This window comes from Scardinius erythrophthalmus (genome assembly GCF_964197995.2).
Source record: "Scardinius erythrophthalmus genome assembly, chromosome: 15".
Classification (NCBI taxonomy): domain Eukaryota; kingdom Metazoa; phylum Chordata; class Actinopteri; order Cypriniformes; family Leuciscidae; genus Scardinius; species Scardinius erythrophthalmus.
The window spans coordinates 24,308,785-24,334,509 of NC_138235.1; the positions used below are offsets into that span (position 1 = coordinate 24,308,785).

The 25,725-nt window shown below is 38.1% G+C and overlaps 2 protein-coding genes across 12 annotated transcripts in view; one reads left to right on the forward strand and one right to left on the reverse strand.

The window, feature by feature from the left end:
- eif4g3b (eukaryotic translation initiation factor 4 gamma, 3b) overlaps positions 1-20,325 on the forward strand; it is a 45,260-nt gene extending 24,935 nt beyond the window's left edge. For 5 of the 6 annotated variants that reach the window (XM_081386622.1, XM_081386620.1, XM_081386624.1 and 2 more), the window contains 24 exons: positions 1,907-2,686; positions 2,763-2,842; positions 3,308-3,527; positions 3,613-3,737; positions 4,450-4,569; positions 4,810-4,965; positions 5,193-5,390; positions 5,577-5,723; positions 7,016-7,252; positions 7,865-7,969; positions 9,687-9,825; positions 9,953-10,041; positions 11,259-11,355; positions 11,481-11,592; positions 12,155-12,369; positions 12,481-12,599; positions 12,724-12,896; positions 15,462-15,587; positions 15,679-15,760; positions 15,863-15,961; positions 16,057-16,203; positions 16,297-16,378; positions 17,613-17,759; positions 18,811-20,325. In XM_081386622.1, the coding sequence (XP_081242748.1) occupies positions 1,907-2,686; positions 2,763-2,842; positions 3,308-3,527; positions 3,613-3,737; positions 4,450-4,569; positions 4,810-4,965; positions 5,193-5,390; positions 5,577-5,723; positions 7,016-7,252; positions 7,865-7,969; positions 9,687-9,825; positions 9,953-10,041; positions 11,259-11,355; positions 11,481-11,592; positions 12,155-12,369; positions 12,481-12,599; positions 12,724-12,896; positions 15,462-15,587; positions 15,679-15,760; positions 15,863-15,961; positions 16,057-16,203; positions 16,297-16,378; positions 17,613-17,759; positions 18,811-18,992 (3,977 nt within the window). In that variant the 3' untranslated portion in view covers positions 18,993-20,325. Of the gene's footprint in view, positions 1-1,906; positions 2,687-2,762; positions 2,843-3,307; positions 3,528-3,612; positions 3,738-4,449; positions 4,570-4,809; positions 4,966-5,192; positions 5,391-5,576; positions 5,724-7,015; positions 7,253-7,864; positions 7,970-9,686; positions 9,826-9,952; positions 10,042-11,258; positions 11,356-11,480; positions 11,593-12,154; positions 12,370-12,480; positions 12,600-12,723; positions 12,897-13,512; positions 15,398-15,461; positions 15,588-15,678; positions 15,761-15,862; positions 15,962-16,056; positions 16,204-16,296; positions 16,379-17,612; positions 17,760-18,810 lie in introns of those variants that run through there. The other variant, XM_081386623.1, reaches the window with a different exon arrangement.
- Positions 20,326-20,989: 664 nt separating this feature from the next.
- phc2a (polyhomeotic homolog 2a) overlaps positions 20,990-25,725 on the reverse strand; it is a 41,294-nt gene continuing 36,558 nt past the window's right edge. For 2 of the 6 annotated variants that reach the window (XM_081387011.1, XM_081387012.1), the window contains 6 exons: positions 24,044-24,243; positions 23,316-23,415; positions 22,753-22,870; positions 22,525-22,648; positions 22,156-22,429; positions 20,998-22,083 (listed from right to left, as the gene is read on the reverse strand). In XM_081387011.1, the coding sequence (XP_081243137.1) occupies positions 21,929-22,083; positions 22,156-22,429; positions 22,525-22,648; positions 22,753-22,870; positions 23,316-23,415; positions 24,044-24,243 (971 nt within the window). In that variant the 3' untranslated portion in view covers positions 20,998-21,928. Of the gene's footprint in view, positions 22,084-22,155; positions 22,430-22,524; positions 22,649-22,752; positions 22,871-23,315; positions 23,416-24,043; positions 24,244-25,289; positions 25,598-25,725 lie in introns of those variants that run through there. The other 4 variants (XM_081387014.1, XM_081387013.1, XM_081387015.1 and 1 more) reach the window with 4 other exon arrangements.

Genomic DNA, 25,725 nt, shown 5'->3' on the forward strand with positions numbered 1-25,725 from the left:
ATATGGAATAGCTAGTATTACATGTGGAACTCTCTCGAAAACTTTTAGCATGGTTTTACCATTACAGCTCTCAAGGTTAAGGCGAGACACTACAGGTGAATAGGGTAAAAATTTTAAATAATAGATATCACCATGAAACTTCCTCAGTTGATTACTTAAACAAGTATATAAAAAAATCTAATACAAGTTTTAGAAATGTGTATGTTTAATTATGCAAATTAGGCATTCTCAAATATTTTGCATATATTTTCGGTAGATCGATCTGAACATATGATAAAGCCAGGTGCAAAGTTCTTTTTTCATTTTGTTTACACACAAGATGAAAAAAAAAATTCAGAGGGATTTCAGGATATATGCTTTCATTACCTTGGAAATCAAAATATACTGTCCATAGCCTTAAAAAATCGATTTTATTAAAATGTCACATAAATCAGGCCAGAAATGATTTATTAACAAATCCCTCTGAAAATATCTTCAGAATACTGCTAAGTGTATAACTGGAAAGTTTGGTGTACATAGGTGCTACATAGGCTGAGATGTTTGTACTGGAGAATGACAAAATACTCATTTTGAGAAAACGGCAGTTAAAGATTTAAATAGCTCTAAATGAGATTTCGTCGTTAGCTTTAAATCCCCCTTTGGACATTCACAATTGGTTACTGATAGAAATGAAATGCCCATATTTCAGTTACATAGCGTTGCGCAGGAGATTCAGATCTTTACAACGATACCGGTCATGACAGACTTCAGTAAACAGACGTAACTCGGCATGTCGCGTTGGAATGCTAACTTCTTGGTAAATTCGGGAGAAACTTGCTGCTGCAAGTAAACAAAAAAATCTTAATGTATATTTTCAACTTTTTCTTTATAGCAGCTTGAAAGAACACATATTGAAGGAGTAAACTAGCCCAAAATCTCAAAACTGACCACTGCATGAAAAATCAATGTTTTTGCCTGCTGTGTCTCGCCTTAACTAATCATGAAAAGTGTTGATTATTCCATTATATTTAGATCTATGGTATTATATTTAGATCTATAGCATTATATGTCGATTGTGGCATGAAAGATTGCAGTGATGAGCATTGTAGCCGATCACAGACATGTTGAGCACATGAATGCAGTGATCTCGTCATTGAAACTAGATGTCTGCACACTAAGAAATGCTTTCATCATAACTAACAGTACAAACACAATGTAAAAAATAGATTTGTTGATTATAACCAAAGACTATAGATAAAAGGGACTTTGTTAAAACAGGAGTTTTGGCGAAAGTACACATGTGAACAATGTGAAGTTTTACTGACACAGAGACAAAGAACATCTGACTGTACATGAATCATTACATATCAGAAATCACTGGTCACAGATCAACACAATAACTTACATGTTGTGGCAATACTGTCGAGTCCATATCGTAAAAATCTGTTTGAAAATCCTCTGCTAAAATTGCGACTGATTTACCAAAGAATCCACAGTGAAATGTACTTTATACAAGCAAATAATGCTCATCTGAGACATTCACATGGTTGAAAATAAATAACCACATTCCTAGCTTTAGGATCCTTTGGAAGGTAATGTTATTGCCAGTGAGCAGGGCCAAAGTTGCAATGATGAAGTAGGCATTGATTTTCTTCTGCAGAGGCGGTCTTAGATAGGCACACACTCCACAAGAAGTCGTTTGATTACAATAAAAGCTGTTTTTGGACTAACAAGGAAGTTTTCAGTTTTGACACTTACAGGATATTCTCATAGTATGATGACCTCTTATATGTCAAAAGATCAAGGAAAATTTGATTTCTCAGTTTGTGACCCCTTTAATATATCACATTATTTCTTTTTTTACCCTAATCTGTCAGTTTATATACTGTACCTCTGATGCATTTCCTTGTTTAATTTATGGCTCTAGATGACAAGCCAAAACTAGAGTTTGCCTCACAAAGATCTGCATCTCCTGGACTGCGGCAGCCAGAGGCTCCGTTGGAGAAAAGTGATCCTAGCAGCCCAGTCCAAGAGCACTCTCCCTTACAGAAAACTGAGCTTCCCCCCTCCGGTCCAGAAACAGCCTCAAGTGTAGCTACAGCCCCCGCTCCTTCCATACCTGCCTCAACAGTGGAGTCAGCTGACGCCCAGAGCCCATCAGCTGAGCCCAGCCCCACTAAAGCTGTCACACCAGAACCTGAGAGCTCTGAGCCAGAGAAGCCCTCCTCCTCAGAGCAACCCTCACCTCAGAGCCTGTCTACATCCCCGGCCCAGCCCAAAAAGGCCATTAATGGGCTGACGGACACCGATGCTGCTCCCTTGAGTGAAGACTTGGAATCCCAACCGAGGGAAGTCTCTCCGTTGCTGCCTACTTCCAGTGTGCCCCAGTCCCCCAGCCCGGAGCCCAGGCCAATCACACCGGCACTGGACGCTGAGTCTGCGGTGGTAAAAACGGATAGTCCCTCACCTCCTGCTGAGGACAGTGCTGGTTTTCCTGACGCCCCATTCCTCTTCATCTCCACTACTGCTGCTATCTCCAACACAACTGCTCCTCCTCCAGGACTTGTGCACCCAAGTCAGGTTTTTGCAGGGTCAGCCAGGAGACCATCTACAGGAGCAGAGCTCAAAGAAACAGGGAAGGAGCCTGAGGCCTTGTCAGACAAGAGAGGCGAGCCTTTCTTGCAGTCCATAAAAAGCTCAAGTCAAGGTAAGCACTCTGAAGATACAGCTGAGATGAATGTTGTGAGGGTCATTTAAATAACACAAGCCTTTTCTCTGTACAGCTACATCTAGTGCACCAAAGACCTGGAAGAACCCAATAAAGAACATGCCTGTAGGGCAAGATCAGTGTCCAGACAAAGAGGTAAAATAATTTTGCATGTTTTTTTATGCATCATTTGATGCATCTGACTTTTATTCTAATCACAACAAACAGGTATTTTTCATTAAATTTAACATTTTTGTAGCATTTCTATTGGCTTAATTATATTTTTGTGGTAGTCGAGAGTTTCATAGATAGATAGATAGATAGATAGATAGATAGATAGATAGATAGGTCAGGCTGCATATATAATTACATATAAATACGACTTCCCTCTCTAAGTAAAATGATTTACATTTTTATTGTAGTTAATAAATAAGTAATAATACATTTTTGTGAATACCTCATGAAATGCATTATTATGTTTACTGTAATCATTTTTATTATTACACTCATATGTGTCACTTTGTAGTGTTTCAGGAATTTGAATGATTTGGCAAACCCTGTTGCTTATATTCAAATTAGTAAGGTAGGCTTTAAGGGGCTATGTGTGTTTGTGTTTGGTAGGTGGACATGGATCAGTCCTCTATGGAGTCTGCTGCAGAGAGCCCCAGTCCTCCTCCTGTGGAGGTGGAGAGAAGGCCATCAGTAGGAGTTGTGCTCGAGGAGAACGGAGAACAGGAAGTAGATCCTCAGAGAAACGGAGCTGAACACGCCTCTGAAAACGAAAGCAGTGACAGCATCCACTCGCCTGCAGACAAAGAGCCGCTGATCAAAGCAGTGCCACGTAAGGCCATCTCTCTTCAATGTTCTCTAGTTTCCCACATGTGTATCTGCCAGGTTTTACTGAAAGCGTTTCTGCTCTTCTGCAGAGCCTGCAGAGAAGAATGGAAAGAAGCAGTACGACAGAGACTTCCTGTTGGGCTTCCAGTTCATGCCTGCATGTGTCCAGAAACCAGAGGGGCTTCCTCCCATTTCTGATGTTGTTCTAGATAAGGTCAGACTGTTTAATTAAAAAATGTTAATTCAATAGCGTTGTACTTGTACTAAATGTATAGTATAGAGTTCTGGTCCAACTCTTCGGCTTTAACGAGCCGAAGAGGGCACACGTCAATCCTCTCCTCACAAAATTGCACTGTTTGCCAGTTGCTGCTCGCATCAAATTCAAGTCGCTGACGTTTGCCTACAGAACAACCACTGGCTCTGCTCCCTTTTACCTAAACTCATTACTTCAGACTTACGTGCCATCCAGAAACTTGCTCTCTGCAAGTGAACGTCGTCCTGTGGTGCCATCTCAAAGAGGCACAAAATCTCTTTCTACATGTACTGCGTTAGATTAAACTGGGAAGGGTCATAGCACTTGCATATTGTTGTCCTGTTGTTAGTTTAACTGCTTCTATTGTTCTAATTTGTAAGTCGTCTGCTAAATGAATAAATGTAAATGTAAATGAACATGTTAAATTTACAGCCCTATTTTGAACATATAAAAGGGTAGATTAAAGTTAATAATTAAAAATGAATAACACAAATTGTGTTGGACCAGAATTAATGTGCATCACACCATTAAATGGAGTACTATGGGAATAAAGGGATATTGTAACCTGATTATGGCCCTCTTTTAAATCCCTGTAAAACTCATTACTGCTATTGTACAGAGTAGTAAGTGGTTCTTTAAGAGAAGCCTAATGTGTTTCTGCCTCACTGAACAGATTAACCAAAATAAGCTGCCCATGCGGCCGGTAGACCCACGTGTGATTTCCAGAGGCCCAGACTTCACGCCAGCATTTGCGGATTTCGGCCGACAGCTTCAGGGAGGCAGGGGAGAACCGGTTTGTCCCATTACCCGTTCCATTACATATTCTCACAGTCATACTGAAAATAATATGGAGCTTTGTCTTAATAACTACAATAAGTCAATTATTATGCTCTCTAGACCCTTTGTCTTTAATATAATTGAATGTTTTATTCTTAACCCATGAATAAAAGCATTTTCAATTGACATTGTCTTAGATACACTCACTGAAACACTTATCCCTGTCTGTACTATATGACTATGTCTGTTCCTTCAGCTGCTGAATGTTGGCCTGCGGCGACCATCTGGACGCAAGATCATCACAAACGTGTCTGTGAACGATGAGGTGCAGCTTAAGACAACAGAGAATGCTTGGAAGCCTGGTCTGAAGCGGGAGAGTGCCATTGAAGATCCAGATGCCCAGAAAACTCAGGTCCCCCTGCACTTTCACCCCCCGTCCTTAACCAAATACACATTTCAGATGGTCTTATGTAGCTTATTTTGCAGTAAGAAAAAGTATGTTGCAGTATCCAGATGTTCAGCTATGATTGAATAGTTTATTACCTCATTACTTTCTCTAATACAAAGAGGAAATGGAGCTTGGGATTGATTGTTGACTTGGAAGACATTCAGTAATATGTTCATTAATGTTTTTTGCAGGAGCTTTTCCGAAAAGTACGTAGTATTCTCAACAAACTGACGCCACAGATGTTCAGCCAGCTGATGAAGCAGGTGACTGACCTCACCATTGACACGGAGGAGCGGCTCAAGGGTGTCATAGACCTGGTCTTTGAGAAAGCCATCGATGAACCCAGCTTCTCTGTGGCCTATGGCAATATGTGCAGCTGTCTGGCCACGGTGAGTCAGACTTTCCATTAAAACTGGAGCCAGTTAAAATTTAACAGTAGCATATAAGTTCAGTAGATCACTGATTAATAAATAACATGTTTATTTGTGATTTTGGAAGCAAATATAGATTCAAACTAAATGTTTAGCTTGGAATGTTTAATATGTTTTTAAGTCACATATGTGCTATGTTTGTAGTTAAGAGTGCCTATGACGGATAAGCCCAGTACCACTGTGAATTTTCGGAAGCTGCTTCTGAACCGCTGTCAGAAAGAGTTTGAGAAGGACAAGGTAGATGACGATGCCTTCGAGAAGAAACACAGGGAGCTGGAGGCGGCTACCTCGGTAAGTGGTACTCCGAACGGATCTCTAAAACTGTTCTTAAATGGTTCACAGGTCATTCATATTTCCTAGATTTTGTGTATGATGTAAATAACACATGCCATGAGATGATTCAGGTTTCTTAGAATTATTTGTGTGGATTTAAATGGTATGCAAACATTTTTAAGAAGTCATAAGCATACATTTTTATTAATTTTCATACTACTGATACAGTAAATCTTTAAAAAAGATCAAATTACTTGAATCCAGATCCAATATTGTGCATAAGAACAGATACAAAAATAAATGGTACATGAGCCTTAACTAAAGTTAGTAGTAAAATTATTTATTAATAAATAAATTAAATTAAATAATTTTTTATATGTATTATATACACATTATTTACATTATATGCATATGACTAGTTAGGCAGTTACACATTACTGTCATCTTCTCACCCTCATATTAATATGAAGACTGAACGGCTGACACAAAAGGAGACATTTAGTGTAATTCATCCTCTTTTCCGTAAAATATAAGTAATGTAAACAGTGAAAGAAAAAAGTAGTCCATATACCATAATCAATATGATTATTTGAAGTCAAATAAAACCAATCTGATTGCTTTGTATGAAGTTGTGATTCATTGAAAGTACTGTATATCCTAGTATAAAAGTCGCATAATATCTATTTTCTAAATGAATGTTATGGATTTCATTGTGAACGATTCATCCATGCATTTAGTTTTTTTTTAACTCATTATTTTTAATAAAATGTCATAACTTGATCTCCCAGTGAAATGAGACTTCTCTGTAATGATGCACCAAAATTTCGGCAACCGAAAATATTCGACTGAAACAGCAAAGAAAAAAAGATACTTTCCACCAAAAGTTTAAAAAAAAATTTTTTAATTTTTTTTTGTACTTTATACTAGAGCTTAGTAGAGCTTGAATAGAACTTTATACTAAGAGCTTGTTGTGACTAAACCGTGTAACTCCATTTAAAATTGATTTTTGTAAAATTATAATAATATAATGACACATGCATGTGTCTGACCATAAATAAAGCCAAAATACTAACCTTGACCACATGGTGTTTAATTATTTTAAAAATAAAGTTTTTAAAAAGAAATTTTCTGTTTTTTGTTTTCATTCCTTGAACTGGTTCAGAGCCCTGGTTAAAAGTTACAATAAAGGCCTCTGAAAATGATCTCCAGTTGTAGTCTAGGTAATTCTGTTTGCTAATTGCTTTTGGTGCAGCGGGCCCACAATGATCCTTTCTGACATGTCTTCCTCTCTCTCTTATTCTCACTCTCAGGCTAGCGAGCGGGAGAGACTGCAGGAAGAGCTGGAAGAGGCGAAAGATAAAGCCCGCAGACGCTCTATTGGCAACATCAAGTTCATTGGCGAGCTCTTTAAGCTGCGAATGCTGACAGAGGCCATCATGCATGACTGTGTGGTGAAATTGCTGAAAAACCATGATGCAGAGTCACTGGAGTGCCTGTGCAGGCTTCTCACCACTATCGGCAAGGATCTGGACTTTGAGAAAGCTAAGGTCAGCCAGGTTGATCCTAATAGGGAGGATGTAGATCTCTATAATAGGCATTAAAAAATATCCATCCTCCTAAATCTTTTAATTGCTTCTGCAACCCATGGAAATGCACAGAGACGTTTGCTTATTTCAACTAATTATGTAAAGATATCTGTGTTGGCCACTCTCTGCACTCATAAACTTAATATTCTTTGTCCAAAGTGTTTTGTGTTGTGTACAATTTGAATAAACCCCTGCTGGTCCGTACAGTACAGCTCTCCAGAACATATTGCTACAATTTAGAACCTACATGTTAGCTTGGAAATGTTAGTCCTGATTTAATGTGCTCCGGTTTCGACATGACTGTGAGGTGGTGTCTAATGCACTCTTAATGGATGGTTTAACCACAAATTTTTATCCTCTCATTAACTCACCCGCAATTGTTTTTTTTTTTACTTTAAATAAAGGCAAACGTCAATTATTGGGCTTTGTCAGCAGATAACAGTCCATTATATTGTAAATATTTATTATATTAATATTAATATTATTTATTAATATTGAATAATTGGGTCTGTTTATGTTTTCAGGTCTTTTTTGAAGCTTGTGCATTTTACAAATGGTTCTTGTTCCTTTTAGCCTCGAATGGATCAGTACTTTAACCAGATGGAGAAGATAGTAAAAGAGAGAAAGACTTCATCACGCATTCGGTTCATGCTGCAGGACGTTATTGACCTGCGATTGGTGAGTTCTGTTTTTGTTGTTGTTTTTTTCCCGTTTGTTTTCAAGTGGTGATCAGCATTTTTTAGCAACCTGGGTTCCAGAAGTAAACTGAAAAGGAAAAGACAAGGGTATAAGATTGTTTTCTTAACATTCTCTATGAGTGAATGAATTAACTACTGTACTCGTTCCATAAAGCATTCAGATGATGTAATCTCATCATTCGGGCGTTTTGTGTTTGTTTAATGTATTTTCCTATGGACCCTTTTCACATTTGCCGGGCTCTCAGAAGCAGAATTGTCGTACTTGGGTAAACTTCTATTGCAGTGAACGAGAGACGACAGTAGATATAATTTCTGTATTTCTATTTGCTCCAATAGCAAAAAAAAGAATCTGTGATACTTTCCACAACTTTCCAAAAGAGGGAAAACATATAGAGAGATTGATTACGTTGATCAGAACAGAAAAAGATGTCACATTTGCCGCCACTCTCAGCCCTTGCAGCAGCATAATTTTTTTGTCATTTACTGATAAGGAAATATAACACAATATATGGTGTTATAAATGTGTATTGCATTTTTTTTTAATGAAAAATTGAAAAACTCATGCTGTGTGCTCACCAAGGCAGCATTTATTTGATTAGAATACAATAAAACAGTAATATTGTGAAATATTATTACAATTAAAAAATTAAAGTTTTCTGATTTTTTTTTTCCAGTGTTGGCAAAACTGAGTTTTCAGCATCATTACTCCAGTCTTCAGAGTAACATGATCCTTCAGAAATCATTCTAATATGCTGATTTGATGCTCAGGAAAAACATTTCTTAATGTTTAAAACAGTTGAGATGCTTAATATTTTTTGTGGAAACCTTCATGCCTTTTTTTCAGTATTCTTTGATGAATAGAAAGTTTTAAAAGAACATTTACTTGAAATTAAAATATTTTTTAATTGTCTTTTACTATCACTTTTGATCAGTTTAAAGGAATAGTTCACCCACAATTTTTAATTTGCGATTCATTTACATCCTCTTTTTCTTCAGTACAACAGTAAAGAAGATTTTAAGATGAAACTAGTCCTTTGTGATTCATATAATGCAAGTTAATGGTTACCGTCACTCTGAGAGTCAAAAAAACACACAGGCAAAACAAAGTTAATACCCGTGGCTCCTGACGATGCATTGTGGTCTTATGAAGTGAAATGGTCGGTCTGTGCAAGAAACTGAACATTATTTACAACATTATTACCTGTAATCCACAGCCTCAGCAAACAGTCCTGAGCGCATTGACGACAGTCTGGAGCGCAAGCTTCCTGTCGCATAATCCCTTTAATGTGTCCTTGCTGAATAAAATTAATTTCTTCTTAAAAAAAATTGCTTTTACTTACTGACCCCAAACTTTTGGACAGAAGTGTACATAATACAATTCAATATTTGCTCAATTCACAAAGGCATTGAAAGCAAAAATTGGTTATCTATTGATAAAGGTATTGGTATATCTTTAAAAGTGACGTGTAACCCTTTTGTTAATCGGCCTGTACACTTTTTTTCTTCTAATTTCTGTTCATTTAAATAATATATTTTTTTTAAATGTGTAAATATTAAATAAAAGTAAATATTTATTTGAACTTTTTTTACTTTCTGAATCCTATTGTTGAGCTTTATAGTGTGAGGAACTTTCTTGTATTGTTTGGCAGTCATTCTGGTATTTTCAGGTCATTATTTGTGTTCTTTACTCATCTCAGCACAATTGGGTGTCTCGGAGAGTTGACATGGGCCCCAAGACAATCGAGCAGATCCATAAAGAGGCAAAGTTGGAGGAACAGGAGGAACAGAGAAAGGTCCACCAGCAACTGCTGTCCAAGGACAACAAGAGGAGACCAGGTCAGAAAGAGACTTCTGCTATAGGCTAATCCTCTTTACAGCTTACTCAGTCCTGTGGGCCTCCTTTCTGTTTTCATTCACTGATGAAGCAACTGTACTCTGTTCCTACTTTCGCTTCATGTTGCAGCGGTGCCAAGAGAGGAGACCTGGAGCACTGTGCCTACGACCAAGAACAGCAGAACAATAGATCCCACTAAGATTCCCAAGATCTCCAAGGTAGAGTTCAAACAAAGACATATTTTCTTTTTGGTCACATCTATTGATTGCTAGCATAGCTGTGTTTTCACATTCCCTGATGATCTTCTTAAAAGGGAGGAAGCTGCATTTTTAGGTAAACAACTGATCTCATCATCTGAATCATACTTATGAAGGTTGTGTGAACTACACCATGCAACGTAATTGATTGTGCTTTTTTGCAGCACTTTAACTTAAAGCCATTTCACTCAAAACATATATTTAAAAATATTGTCTATTGTCTATATTTTCCAGTAAAATAAAATGTTAAATTCATTTTTCACTCTGAATGTGGCAAACAACATTTTCATATTTTGTGAAGGACAGTTAAACTAACTGGTCATAACTGGAAGCCCTGTATAAAAAGGCTTTTACCATGCAAACTGTCTGACAGGTAAAGCACAGCATAAGAACAGTTAAAGCACCACCCCAAAATATCAAAACTAACAACAACAACAAAAGATCTGGATGACCTTTCCAACCCTATTAGCAAATCTGTTGTTATAAGCATATATTTCGTGAGGCTTAATGGTGTTAAAATCATTTTTAGTAGAAAACAAGACAAAGATATTGATTGAGAAAATGATTTTTTGCATTGTTTGTAAATAAGCGAATTGCCTATTTGACTCAGCAGCCCCACCTGATGGTTGTTCTGTTTGCTTGTAGTTGCATCTTAGTATCTCACTGATTCTTAATTGTGATTCTGGGGATCCACAGTGCACACATTTTATACCTTTTCTTACACACCAAGTTTAGTTCATGAAGCTTTCTGCGAATGAGCTGCTGATTTCAATTAAGTGCATTAAATAAGGGAGACACACAAAGTGTGTAGTGATGATTGGCTCTGTCCCAGATTGCACCCTAAACACTTGCAGTCTTCCTACGAGTCCAACGTAACACCACTTTGACTGTCGGGAGGAAGTCTGCTGCAGAGCTCGCTTCAGTACGGGCTCTGCAAAAGTGCGCATCGAGGGCGCATATTGACTACAAAGGGGACACTCACGAGAACCCTTCTGAAACCTAAAATGCTGAGTGGGACACCCTACGGTCTCGTGGACTTCACGGTCACGTCCACTAGACCGTAACTGCATATCAAGTGTGCCATATGGGACGGGGCCATTAAGAACCACTGATCTATATGATTACATGAGAAACTGTAATATGATCTTACTGAAACCATGTGTGTTTGCCTTCTTCAGCCAACAATAGATGAGAAGATTCAGCTGGGACCAAGAGCTCAGCTGAACTGGATGAAGGGCAGCAGTGGAGGGGCTGGAGCCAAGGCCAGTGAGTCAGGTAAAGAAAGAGTGGTGTGGGGCTGTTGGCTCAGTCAATTCCAGCTGTTTTATAGTTTAGCAAGATTTTCTGGCTCTATACTAAAATATCTGTTTTCTTCATGTTTTGCATCCTTTTGCTTTTAGATGTCTCTCGCCCCAGTGCTGGTTTGAACCGTTACTCACCCCTGCAACCAACCCCAACCTCCTCTTTACCCTCTACATCCCCAGATTTTGATGCCAGGAGAGTTCTCAGCAGGTACTGTACACATGTAAAATATAGTAATTGTGAAGTGGAAGCTTCCTTTTCAGTCTTACAGTTCGTCTGTGGTGTTTATCAATATCTGATATGTGTAAATATTTGTTGGATGTACTTGTTGGATGTATTTATTATTATACCCATATTATTATTATAAGCATATTAATATTATTATTAAGCATATTGAATGATGCCTAACTCATTCTGTGCTGCCTTATTTGTTCATTTATTATATTTTATATTTTTATATTTATTATATTTATTATTTATTAAGCATAATATTATTAGCAAATTATAAGTAATTATACTTTACATTTATTACATTAAATAATATTCAAATCATTATTTAATTGTATAATACATTGAAATATATATGATAAAATGATGATAAATTAAACTATAAATAAACTAAATTATTTATATTATTATTTTCTAATTAGTTTTTTATTTTAGCAAGTATTTAAATGAAAATATTGTTTCATTTATAATGAATTGAAGGAAAACACTTTTACATTTGGAGATTCATGAATGTATGTTTTTGGTATGTTTGTGAATTTCTCAGTCGTGGAAGCTCAGGGCGGGAGCGCAATGACAAGCCATTAAGTGTGGGTCCCACCCGGACAGGGCCCATCTCGTTGGGTAGCAGCAATAAGGATGTTCCCGAGGAGTCGGTCCAGGAAGTGTTCCGCAGAGACTCTAATGCCTCAGACACACCCAAGCTGCCCGCCAGCACTGCAGACAAGAGCAGACTGGAGCATAGCCAATCCAGGGAGTCTGGTGAGCCGCACGGAGACCCTCACACACATTATGATGATGCACAAAATGTGTTTTTGGTTACAGTAACATGAAATACATGGGAAGAAAACTAAATACTGTCTCGTATTGCAGCTGTTAAACTTGAAGTACTGTCAGGACCCTCTCCAGATAAGCCTGCATTAACAGAAGAGGACATGGAGAGGCGGTCCAAGTCCATTATTGATGAGTTTTTGCACATTAATGATTACAAGGTTTGTACCATTTTTTTTTTTTTTATCACCTAAAATTACATTTTATATATGACTTATTAAACTGTATCTCCCAGTCCAGAATGGCAGTTGAGGTTTTTCTAATCATTGCATACTTGTGATGCAGGAGGCAGTGCAGTGTGTGGAGGAACTAGAGCAACCTGCCATGCTCTATGTGTTTGTGCGGGTGGGTGTGGAGTCAACACTGGAGAGGAGTCAGATCACGCGAGACCATATGGGTCAGCTGCTCTATCAGCTCCTGCAGGCTGGAATCCTCCTCAAACTTCAGTTTTTTAAAGGGTGAGATTGCAGCACTTTTAACTTTTTGAGTTCTGTTCCAAAACATAGTAAGCAGCCTCACTATCTACTATCTACTAAGGTCGCATGAAATAACTAATGTAATGACTAATCATTTAAAATTATTATAATCGATAATGAAAGAAATCGCTAAAATATATCAAATTTAAATTTTGTTAATTTTATTTACTCTCTGCTTCAAAACAAGAACATTTTTGCCATTAGCATGTTGCTAAGCTAATGTATATATGTCTAACTCTTTCCCCGTCAACATTTTTTTTTTAAGTTGCCAGCCACCGCCAGCGTTTTTGATCACTTAAAAAAAAATCATGGCCCCTAGAATATTTTGTTGTATGAATTTCTGAACATGCAATATATCAAGAACAGAGCCTCTGCTTTTAAACAAAAAAAGTTTTATTCTAGTTTCATGCATTCTTTTTTTTATCAACACTTGAATGTGGGTAAGTTTCATAAAAAAAGCAACATTTTGAACAAAAAGCTGAGAAAATGTGTTTTTTTTTTTCTTCAAAGAATACAACGTGCATAAGCAATGCTTTTATCGCTTGTGTCTGCTGCTTTTTTGCCTGTGTTTTGATCTGGAGATTTTCTACTCTTTCAGAAGATGCGTAATAGCGCACCCTTCCGTGTTACAGTGAAAACACGGAAAGCCGGAAAATTCCGTCAATGGCGGGGAATCGCTGTCTAATAAATAACGGAAAATTCCGTCAATGGCGGGGAAAGAGTTAAGTGACATAAAATGACGTATAAAAGACTGTTTCCAGCCATTTATGAGCACTATTCATTTATAGCACACCTTTAAGCTTAGCTTTTAAAAATTTGCGTGTACACTAAAGTCTATCGGCAACTGAGATTTTGATAAGTAGATAAAGTTTATAGATTTAAAGATTTTTCAGTTGTACCACAGCACACTGTGAGTGTAAATTAGCAGCGTTTGTTGTTTCCTTTTGGGATTTGATGGAGCGATTGGACCCAGAAACGGTGATGCGTGACATTGCTTTAAAGCTCAAAGTATACTTCGGTTTTTATGTGTACATTTGGTTATGAATACACAGCATGTATCTTAAATTTCATCATCAACATAAAATGTGTCGGTTCACATGCAGTCAGATTCTGTACCTAACTCTGTCCGCTCAAGCTATTTCTTTTTGCACTAGTTAGTTTGTCCAGAAAGTGGGGACACTGGCCCGACCTGTTGTTTCACACTCAAAAAAGAAACGACACCAAACTAATATAGCTGCAAGCAACGATGACGGGCCCAAGCCCCGGCGCCACCGCCACCCCAATGGCTTTAGGTCAAGTGTGCTAGGCGGGCGATGTGCATTTATGGGTGGGTAATTGTAAAAGAACTATGTCAAAATCATTTGAATATTCCACGTTTACTGCAGCCAGCTGGTGCCACTATGACCATGAACCACAACAGCCACATCCATGAGATCATTTCAATTTAGATGAATTCTATGTCCTAGGATGTTATAGGTCACTTTCAGATGAGTGTGAAGTTATCATTTGCAGCTCAAAATTGTGTAAGTCCATAAGTATTTATCTTAAGTTTTTTAAAAAATATTAACCTTATTATTAAACTAATTATATAAAACTATGTCAGTGCTCTACAAATAAACTGGTTATATGCCTTTATTTTGTCATTAAAACTGATAGAAACAGATCACACGCAAACAATAAAAAAAAATGCCACAGAATAATTTTTATTTTAAAAGTAGGCTACGTCAAATAATTATTACAGTTAGTTAGGCTCCATTGTGTAACAAGCAAATTAAAATGATACACATTTATTATTCACAATATGGAAAGAGGAAATAAAACATAGTTCGTTAAGACTCATACATACCATTAATGGGCTTATTCAAATCCTCTTTAATTTTTTGTTATTTTTATCCATTCTGCATCTCCCACATAGTTGTGTTTTAGCAAGGCGGTCTGTGTTGCAAGTTGGTGAATGAAGATACTTGCCAGGTTACGTGTCACTACTGCTTTATTCATTTATCTAGTGTAAAACCTGTAAAAATTTTGTTAATGACTGTCCTACTACAGGATTTAACACAGAGTACCAGCTCACTACCAGTTACAAAAGATACTGTAACAGTCTGTCACAGGCAATTCTAGTTGCATTTTTTATCAATTAATTTCTTAAATTATCCTTTGTCTATGTTCTGGCCCGCCATCTAGTGGCTAATTTTTTTTGGCCCGACCCTTGCTCTAAACCATCAAAATGGACAAGGATGACATTTTCTAGTGTGCATGTATCATGCGCCTATATTTGTGCACACTATGGAGTATATTTGAAAGGCTATGTAGTCAGCTGTTTGCATAAACTAAAGTGTTTTCATCAAAATTGAAGTATACTTTCAATTTATGCCAGATATTGCATTAAATTCTGTATTTTTTGATTGAATAGGGCTGTTTTCTATCAATACATTGAACACTGAAAAAAAGTAAAAACCTTCAAAAACAACTCCAGTTGCCAACTTTGGAAAAAAGAAAAAATCAATTCTATTCTGGGATTTGAATGCATTTGTTTCGTCCCCACAGGTTTTCTGAAACTCTTGAATTAGCAGATGATATGGCCATTGATATTCCGCATATATGGCTGTACCTTGCGGAGCTGGTGACCCCTGTGCTTCGAGAGGGGGGAATCTCTATGAGAGAATTATTTAGGTGAGTTTTTACCGCAATGCTATTGGATTCATCGGCTTTAGTAATTGCCTGTACACAAGTTTTGTTTCATTTGCTTATTTTGTTTCCGCAGTGAATTTAGCAAACCGTTACTCCCTGTGGGAAGAGCTGGGATATTATTTTCTGAAATATTGCACCTTCTATGCAAACAAATGGTAAGCTAAAACACTTAAAGCAAACATTTTATTTGTTCGTGTTGCCATATTTTTATTCTAAGTGTGAAGATGGTGGAAATAAATGGATTGTGTATGATTCAGAGCCATAGGAAAGTGGGATCATTATGGAGGGACTCTGAGTTGAGCTGGGCAGATTTTATACCTGAAACAGAGGATGTGCACAGCTTCATCACAGAACATGTGAGACTCTAATATGTGCTAATTATCAAAACATTCACTTATTAAGCAGCTGTTCCATACTGAACGAGTTACATCTCTTGTTTGACCTTCGACAGAAACTAGACTTCACTCTTTCTGACGGCTCAAACCTGACCGAGGCTGTCTCTAAGAGAACACTCTCGCCTGAGGAACTGAACAAGCAACTTGAAAAACTACTACTTGAGGACCTGGCTGGCGATGAACAAATCTTCGACTGGGTTGAGGTAGATTTACAGCTGGCTCTTCAGGCTCATTTCATTGAAGGATGTGAAACTCTGTGAATGATCTTCTCATTGATGCGTGATCATTTATTACAGGCCAATCTAGATGAATCAGAAATGAGTTCACCTCCTTTCCTCAGAGCTTTAATGACTTCTGTGTGCAAGGCAGCAGTAAAAAGTAAGTGGCACAGTATTTCTTTTACACAGCAACAACAGAGAACAGTTCTGGGTAGTGAAACTCATAAAACCGAGCTGGAATTAATCCCAAAATTTTATTATATCAAGGATCATTTATACCCCCCAAAATACATCAGGGTTTTGGGTTTTCAGCAGCCAGTAATTGCTTGATGTCCAACTAATTTTTCTGAAAAATCAAAAAATCTCACTTTCCCACATTAAGTGAAATTAAAATGTAATATAAATAAATCAGTTTAACTGGCCACTTTATTAGGTACACCTTGCTAGGACCGGGTTGGACCCCTTCAGAACTGCCTTAATTCTTCGTGGCACAGATTAAAAAATGTGCTGGAAACATTCCTCAGAGATTTTGGTCTATATTGACATGATAGCAGCCCACAGTTGCTGCAGATTTGTCGGTTGCACATCCATGATGAGAATCTGCCATTCCACCACATCCCAGAGGCGCTCTATTGGATTGAGATCTGGCGACTGTGGAGGCCATTTGAGTATAGTGAACTCATGTTCACATGTTCAAGAAACCAGTCTGAGAAGATTTGAGCTTAATGACAAGCTGTGTTATCCTGCTGGAAGTAGCCATGGATACACTGTGGTCATAAAGGGATGGATATGGTCAGCAACAATACTCAGGTAGGCTGTGGCGTTTAAACAATACTCAATTGGTACTGAGGAGCCAAAAGTGTGCCAAGAAAACACCTCTGGCATCAACCATTTTCACTCACAGAACTGCCACTGATGGATATTTTAGATTTTTCGGACCATTTTCTGTAAACCCTAGAGATGGTTGTACGTGAAAATCCTAGTAGATTCCAGCCGCTTCTAAAATACTCGGCTCAGCCCGTCTGGCACAAACAACCGTCACGTTCAAAATCACCTTTCTGATGCTCCCCTAAATGTCTTGACCATGACTACATGCCTAAATGCATTGAGTTGTTTGTGTGCATATTATATATATAAAAATGTGTGTGTGCACTGCATATTATACATTAAAAAAAAATGGAGGGGGAATTGCTTAGTAATATGTTTCATGAGATATTTCACCCAATGCTAATTGTTGTAACTATTTAACATTGTGGATAGTTATAAGGATTTTAGCACTTTGGCGTTGCACAGGAATGCTGATATTAGTGGGCAGCATCTTGTGTTTGCCTTTTATGTGGTACAGTTTCTAACGTCATCATGTCAAACGCTCAAATCTTGTCTTCTGCCTGCAGCCGATGGCTCCTCAAGCAAAGTGGACTTGACCATAATCCAGAGGAGGTTGCCTGTATTACACAAGTACCTTAACTCAGACACAGAGAGACAGTTGCAAGCACTTTACGCACTTCAAGCTTTGATAGTAAAACTGGACCAGCCTGCTAGTGAGTAAAGCCTTTCACATTCCCACCTAAACTCACACCAAATGCAGTACTTGTTATATAATGGATGATTTGTGTTTTATTTTTATTTATACATATTTTTTATCTATGAGCTTCCAGTATAAAAAGTAACTGATAAATACAGTGCTATGCATAAGTTTAGACACCCATGCTAAAGTTGACTAAAAAGAGGAATAAAAAATCATCTTTTGGAAATTGAACTTATTGCCTTAATTAAAAATATTAGGAAAAATCCAACGTTTAAGGACACCAATTTTCTTTGTGAATGAATAATGTGTCGTAAATAAATAAATGTTCTTCCTTAAAATACAGGGTGCATAAGTTTGGACACCCCTATGTTAAATTCCCATAGAGGCAGGCAGATTTTAATTTTTAAAGGCCAGTTACTTCATGGATCCAGGATACTATGCATCCTGATGAAGTTCCCTTGGCCTCTGGAATTAAAATAGCCCCACATCATCACATAGCCTTCACCATACCTAGAGATTGGCATGGAGTACTTTCCATAAGATCATCTCTCAATGCAGATCAAACCAGCTATTAGGCTAACTGAAATAAACCATGCCAATCTCTAGGTATGGTGAAGGCTATGTGATGATGTGGGGCTATTTTAATTCCAGAGGCCAAGGGAACTTCATCAGGATGCATAGTATCCTGGATCCATGAAGTAACTGACCTTTAAAAATAAAAATCTGCCTGCCTCTATGGGAATTTAACATAGGGGTGTCCAAACTTATGCACCCTGTATTTTAAGGAAGAACATTTATTTATTTACGATACATTATTCATTCACAAAGAAAATTGGTGTCCTTAAAGGTTGGATTTTTCCTAATTTTTTTAATTAAGGCATTCAGTTCAATTTCCAAAAGATGATTTTTTTTATTCCTCTTTTTAGTCAACTTTAGCACGGGTGTCTAAACTTATGCATAGCACTGTAAGTTTTTTTCCATTTAAAAAAAAAATATATATATATATATTTTTTTTTTTATACTTTGAGTGATTAAACGAACTTATAATAATTTCTTTTTTACAGATTTGCTCCGGATGTTCTTTGACTGTTTGTACGATGAGGATGTGATATCTGAAGATGCTTTCAATAAGTGGGAGGTCAGTAAAGACCCTGCAGAACAGCAAGGCAAGGGTGTTGCCCTGAAGTCAGTCACAGCCTTCTTCACGTGGCTGCGCGAGGCAGAGGAGGAGTCAGAGGACAATTGACGAGGGGACAAACGGACACATTTGCCAACTAGTGCTGAAGAGACAATAGTCACTGAAACAATAACTGCATTAAATTAAAATGTAACATAACAAGCAAAATATTATGCATCAGGATGGATGGAGTGCAGCAAGATTTCGAATGGTACGGTTCACTGACATGAAGCGACCCTATGGCGACTTACATTTGCTGGAGCACTAAAAACATGTATTATTTATAGAAATGTTGCATTTAATTTTTTTCTTTTGTTACTTTTAAAGAGGATATTAATAATACAAACATGCAACAATGAAACGAAACGCAAGTTCAGACTCATAATTTATTTTTTTTAAGAACGGCATACACAAAAGGGTATTTAAAATTTGCAGATAGTCACAGCGAGCAGTTATTGGTGGATAGAGAAATAATGTTAATAATAGTTTTATTATTAATATAATGACAATAACAATTATTAAACTACTTCGGTGATTTTCCAGTTGAGCACAGACAAGACGAGACCTGGTCTGAGTTTAGTACATCAGTTAAGTGTTTAGTACATGTTTAAGGTTATCTCAATAACCATTCCAAATGTTCCTCTGCTTTAGCTTGCTCTTTGTGAAACGTTTAATCCGGCAGGAACTATGCATTCAGGGGACTGCTGGGATCAAACAACGAGAGCTCAAAATGGACGTCAATGAGCAGATGGTGACGTGTACAAAACACTAAGGAGATGTCGCTGAACCTAAAGTGCTTGTTATTCTTCATACTTAGAGCAAATTTAAAGCTTGTAAATAAATTAAAGACAAAAAAGATTCATAAAAGTACAAAACTGGGGTGATGGTGTGCATTTTCTACAGTGTTGCCGGTGAGTACTTGGCTGGTTTTCGTGTGACAATGGTCCCATGGCTCTTTATTTAGTCAGCAGGTACAGTACCATTCAAAAGTTTGAGGTCTGCAAGATTTTTTTAATGGTTTTGAAATTCTTTTGTTTCTTATGCCACCAAAGATGCATTTATTTGATCAAACATACAGTAAAACGGTCAAATTGTGAAATATTGTTACAATTATTAAAATAACTTTTCTATATCAATACATTTTAAAATGTAACAAGGGGTCTTCCAAATGCTAATGCTTTACAATAAAGGCCAATTTACACCAACAAACAAGTTGGCTGTTGGATTTAGACATTTATGAAAAAATAACTGTCATGTTCACAACTGCCCCAACAGACAACGACAAACTTGAGCACAATTCACACAGACAAACGCCAACGAACTTCGAGTCAGAGAGAGTCAAGTCTGACGGGTAAAAAAATGAATCCTGCTGTAACCAATAATAAAAAAAAATGCAGCTTTCAGACACGACTTTCTTCTCGTTTTTATAGTTCATTTGAGGCCGTTTCTATGGCGTTAACTTAATGTCGCTCGCAGGTGGATTTCCTTCAGTGTCTAGCACGCGACTAACTGGCGCGCGCTTTCAAATATGGCTCTGCTCTCGCTCAGGTTTTACGCGTGCGCGCTCAAAACTTTGTCCAGTGTGCTGAATATCTACTTCCTCTTTCTCTTATTGTCCAGAAACCTGCCATTTTCACAACAAAGATAATTTACTAAGCACGCCCACAACCTACACGCAGTCTTTGCAACGGCTTGCCTCGTATGATCAGTAGTACAGTAGGCTACAGGGAGTCTTTGTCCCCATGTCTGTTATTCTTATGAACTCTCTTTCAGACGACCTTTTGACCTTGGTGATCCATGGCCTGTCTATCTATAGTTCTGTTATGACTATCTGCACTTATTGTATTATTTCAGTTTAATTAAGTTTATAATAATTACCTTCCAATTTCCCATCATTTGTCAATTTGTGCCCTACTGCGAACAGCGATGCTAAACGACTTGATGCACAAGGAAAACATCCAAGTTAGTTTTATCCACTTGACATTTCTGAGTTGAAATAATCGTTCGTCCACTTGCTCTGTGATATGAGGGTCTGCAAGGTTTTGATTCTTTGGAAAAACAATCATGACAAATTCAATGTTTTCTCAGCTTTATTTTCAAGTATAAAACAGAATCGGAGACTTGCTTTCAATAAATACAGAAATTTGATCAAATGATGAATGTAAAAATACAGACAAGCTGCACTAGCTTTCCAAACACGAGTGCACTCATTGACGGTTGGGATAAAGCGATTTGTGAAAAATGATCGCAGTTCATCAGATCATACCAAAGATGGGTTCAAAACTAATGTAAAGTGGTACTGACAGCAGTCCTTAAACCTGAATGCTTGGAAATTAATCTTAAAAATACGGTTTTCACTTGAACTAAAAGTGTGATGTGTGTTTAATCTTTGGGATATTTAGAAAATATTAGGCACATCTTGGAGAGTCAAAGTTTTCATTTCCATTATACCTGTGAATTAGTGTCAAAAATGCCACATTTGAGTACAAAAATCTGATGAAATATCATGTGAACTGAGGAATATCCTGTGAGATGAAGAAACCTGAACAGTTTACTATCTACAAATGATGGCACACTGCAAGGCTAAAAGGTACAAAACTTTCCTCGGCTAACCAAACATCACATGTTGCTGTGACAGTGAGAACCAGAACTATCACTTTATGACAGACAAATCACAAGTCCAGTACAAAACAGAAAATATACTGTAAACCTGTTCGCATGCTACCATACGATGAACATTTGTTTGTACAAATGGCAAAGTACTTGTGCTTGTCTTCTTGACATGATGGATTGTCGCCCCCCTCCCAGGACTGGCACAGCTGAATACACAAGACATTCACGCCATCATGCTTTAGGGATGAAATCGTTCAACTGATGAGAACTGTACACAAGTTTGTGGTTTTGAGGAGCAGCAATCCCCAGGACCCAAAGCCACAATGGGATGAGGAAACCAGTGCAGAGGTGTTAGGGTGTCCTTTCCAAACCAGATGAGGCTGTGGGAAAGGCTACGAGTCCTTGAGCATACTGATGTGGGCAAAGATTTTCAGTGCGGGGCCAAGTTTGATGTTCATGGTGCTCATGAGATGATCCTCTTTGAGGAGCATTAAGGCCTGGCCGTCGATCTCCTGAGAGCGAAACTCTTCTGCGATCTCTTGGCAGCCTGGCGCAAAAGAGAACATTTTTGATTGACTGATTTGCGACCCAAAAAGGAACAGAATATGACGATAGCTACCTGGCAGAGAGCAGATGAATTCATAAACGTCCTCGACGTTCCACTTGGCGGGGTCGCTGGCCAGGAAGTGCTGCGTGAGGAGAGGGAGATCTCTACTGTGATCGAATCTTTCCTTGTTCGGAAGCCTTTGGGTTCCATAGCTCGAGTTGGACAGTGGCGAAATAGGCTCTTCGTAGCTGGACATGTCTGAGCATTGGCTGGAATCACCATGGCATGGATGAGAGGAGTGCAGGGACAACAGAGACGCTCCCATGTCTCTTCGAGCCCTTGGATTCTATGAGAAAACACAAGCCAAACAATTAAGCACATTTCTGAAAAGACAAACCTAATGGGACACTGCAAAGAGAGAGAGAAAGAAAGGCGAATTACCCGTCTCCTGATATCCGTGCTGCTGTTTTGATGATTGGCGTTGGAGGCTTTCGGTTTCTTTGGGCTCTCCGAGGTCGATTTTCCTGGGAAAAGTCCCATTCGTTTTGTGCATCCAACATTGTACCTGAAAGAGAAGAAAACCAGTAAACCAAGCACTCAATCAAGTGTTCACATGTGCAACAATCTAAAATCTAAAATTATTTGTGGGCTTCAGAAGGATCCACATACCTCTTTGCACACACCGTAGAACAAAACCGCTTGGATCTTTTGAAGTTAAATGCGAAGTCTAGATTCCCACAGAATTCACATGCCAGCACTGGCTCGGCGATCTGATTATTCAGCAGCTCTATAAAAAAAAAAAAAAAAGAGTTTACATTATGGCTGATTGGACAACAGTCTGAGCATCAGTGATCCATCAGGTGTGTGACTAAAGGCTGGAATACACAATCTGAACCGATTTTAAAACACTAGGCATCATTCAACTTGACAACTTTGTAAATGGTTACAGAGAAAAACTGGACATCCTACACTAAACAAGAGGATCACACACTACCAGACTTTCAAGTCGATCCAAACGCAACAAACTCACACAGAAACGTACCTCGTTGCTAGGAGATGCATGACAAATGTAAACAAGGTGTTCTAAAATCGACTCCAAATATCAAACATGTTTTGATATCCTCCGACTGGAAGGAATCATAGTCGAGTCTGTGAAATCTGTTAACTCAAATCTGAAGACAGGCTCTGACTAAAGTCGTGTAGTGTGTTTCTGCATTAAAGTAACTCTTTACCTTGCTGTGAAAGGTCCTCCATCTCAGAATCTGCATTGTGAAAGGTCTGAGACTGCTTCTGCTTCTTTAAATTCTCGATCAGCAAGGACGGACGTTCAACCTGGATAGATCCACAAGGTGTTGCATAAAAAACAAAAAAACATTTACAACACAAGGCCATATGCTGCATGCTCAAATGTACTCGCATATGGGATATGTGCTTGCTCACTATTAAAACTTCTACCAAAGTATGTGGTTACAAGTTAGAAATGTGGTCTACATTGTCCACTAGAGGGAAGTGTGCCTCTTAATAAACAATAATATCAATGACTTCAAATTTATGTAATATTTTGAAGACTTGTTCTATATATTCTGTATTTTTTTTTTTTTTGTATGCATACTGGTTTAATATGGCATGAGTGCGAGTAAATATGCGGTTGACTTAAGTTGATAGCTGATATACATTGTAGCTGCATTTTTAACATATACAATGATGCTATTGTAACACTAACTGCAGTAACAACAATATTTAGGCTTTTGCTACTTCAGCAGCTTTAGTTATAGTTTCTATGAGAGACAAGTTAGTTTTACAACTGGCATCTGTCTAAACATAATACAAGCAACCTTCTCGTTTTATATATAGTTAAAACACTATTGTTTACCAAGTACAAACTAAGATACATTATTATGAGGGAAACCGAAACAAGTACAACAAGCAGACGAGATGGACTGAAATAAGCAGCACTCACGGGAAAAGGCTCAGCTCCCTCCTGAATCACGAATCCCTCGATGACATGCGTGAGGATCTGGGGCTTTACTACAGCCTGAGGCGGCGGTTTACTCTCGCCATTTTGCGGAGCGCTGCCGGTCACCGTGGGCGCATTGTTCCCGCTGCCCGAGGTCATGGCTAGAGGTGAACCCACACCTGCCTTCACATTCACTCTGCCTGCTGAACATGAGCACAACAGTATCCATCAGGAACACTATAATGCTGATAACAAATCCTAGATGTTTCGCGAATCGGTTCTTTAGAACAGCTCATTCCAAAGATCCGACTCAGTGATCATTTTACGCCATCGCGTGCACAGTGACATTCTAACTGTTTTAAAGGCCATAGATACACTGCCGTTTAGTTTACTATGTTCTTTGCGTTTTAATAACATTGTTTATAGTAATTTCGTAAAAACAGGTCGTTTATTAAACTATGGTCAAATTAATTTTCATTTCTTGGATGAATAAGTTTCTGCAAGTTTTAATGAAATGTATTTATTAATGAAAAAACTATCATACCGCGTAATAAACCCATTTACAGTATCATTTATCTGTAGCATTTCTAATATTCGTTATTGATTTTTGGAGAATCGTTTATGAAACGGTTTTATGAACCGGTGCTCTGACGATTCATGGCAAAGACCAGACCCAAAAAAAAAAAAAAAAAAAATTCACGATTCATTCATGCTATTCCATAACACTCTAATAGGTCTCCAAGTGTTTTCATAAAACGCATGAAAAATTAGAGATCAGGCACTGTATCATTATACATGTTAAATGTATAGGCTACTCTCGCATTATTTGTTCACATGTAGTTGTGTTATACTGGACTATATGCATGTGAATTAAACACAGTCACTCCACCTGCAACCACTTGCTCATTTCTAACTGACCAGTAATGTCTGGTTTAAAGCAAACGACAAAACTGATTTATGAAAAGATATGCGTCTATTACTAAGATATGAAAAATGTTCAGGCAAAAGTCAAAAGGTTTTTTTTTTTCTACCCGTTTTGGAAAAACTGCTAAATTTACGCATACTGTAGCAGCATTACTCCCATGCTTCTTCGAAACGGTTCAAAACACTCGCATGCAAACAACACTCCGACACCAAAAAGAACCAATAGGTCGCACCCCACCGTCCCAGAACAAGTAGTGAGCAACTTTGTAACTTTATATCCCGAACATTTGGCAGGGTTTCACACTGCAGACAAACGCTCACGCACAGGCGTCCTGGTGATTGTCAACAGCACACGCCTTTGTTCCGCTCACGCACTCTTTACTTACACTTTCAAGCGCCAAAAGAGGAAAACACTAAAGTGAACTTAGCATTCCAACGCTTCCGAGTACACTTCCATAATCCACTGGTGTTATACACAAAGCAGTACGACAAATTAAACGATCCAAACTTTTTTTGTGTGCGTGGATTTGTTTGTTCTAACCGATTCCCTCAATGTGAGCAGCGGGGCCGTACTCTCTAATCCCCTTTGTATGGAGGAACTGAATAGGAAACATTGCGCCGCTCTGATTGGTCCCACACTCTTGGAATTATGTCCAATAGCAGGTCATATTTAGCACAGAGGCCTTCCGTGATTGGTCCAAACTCGTGAGCGGCTACATGACAGGCGCACGTAGGCAGAGAAAGAGCATCTATGGCTATCT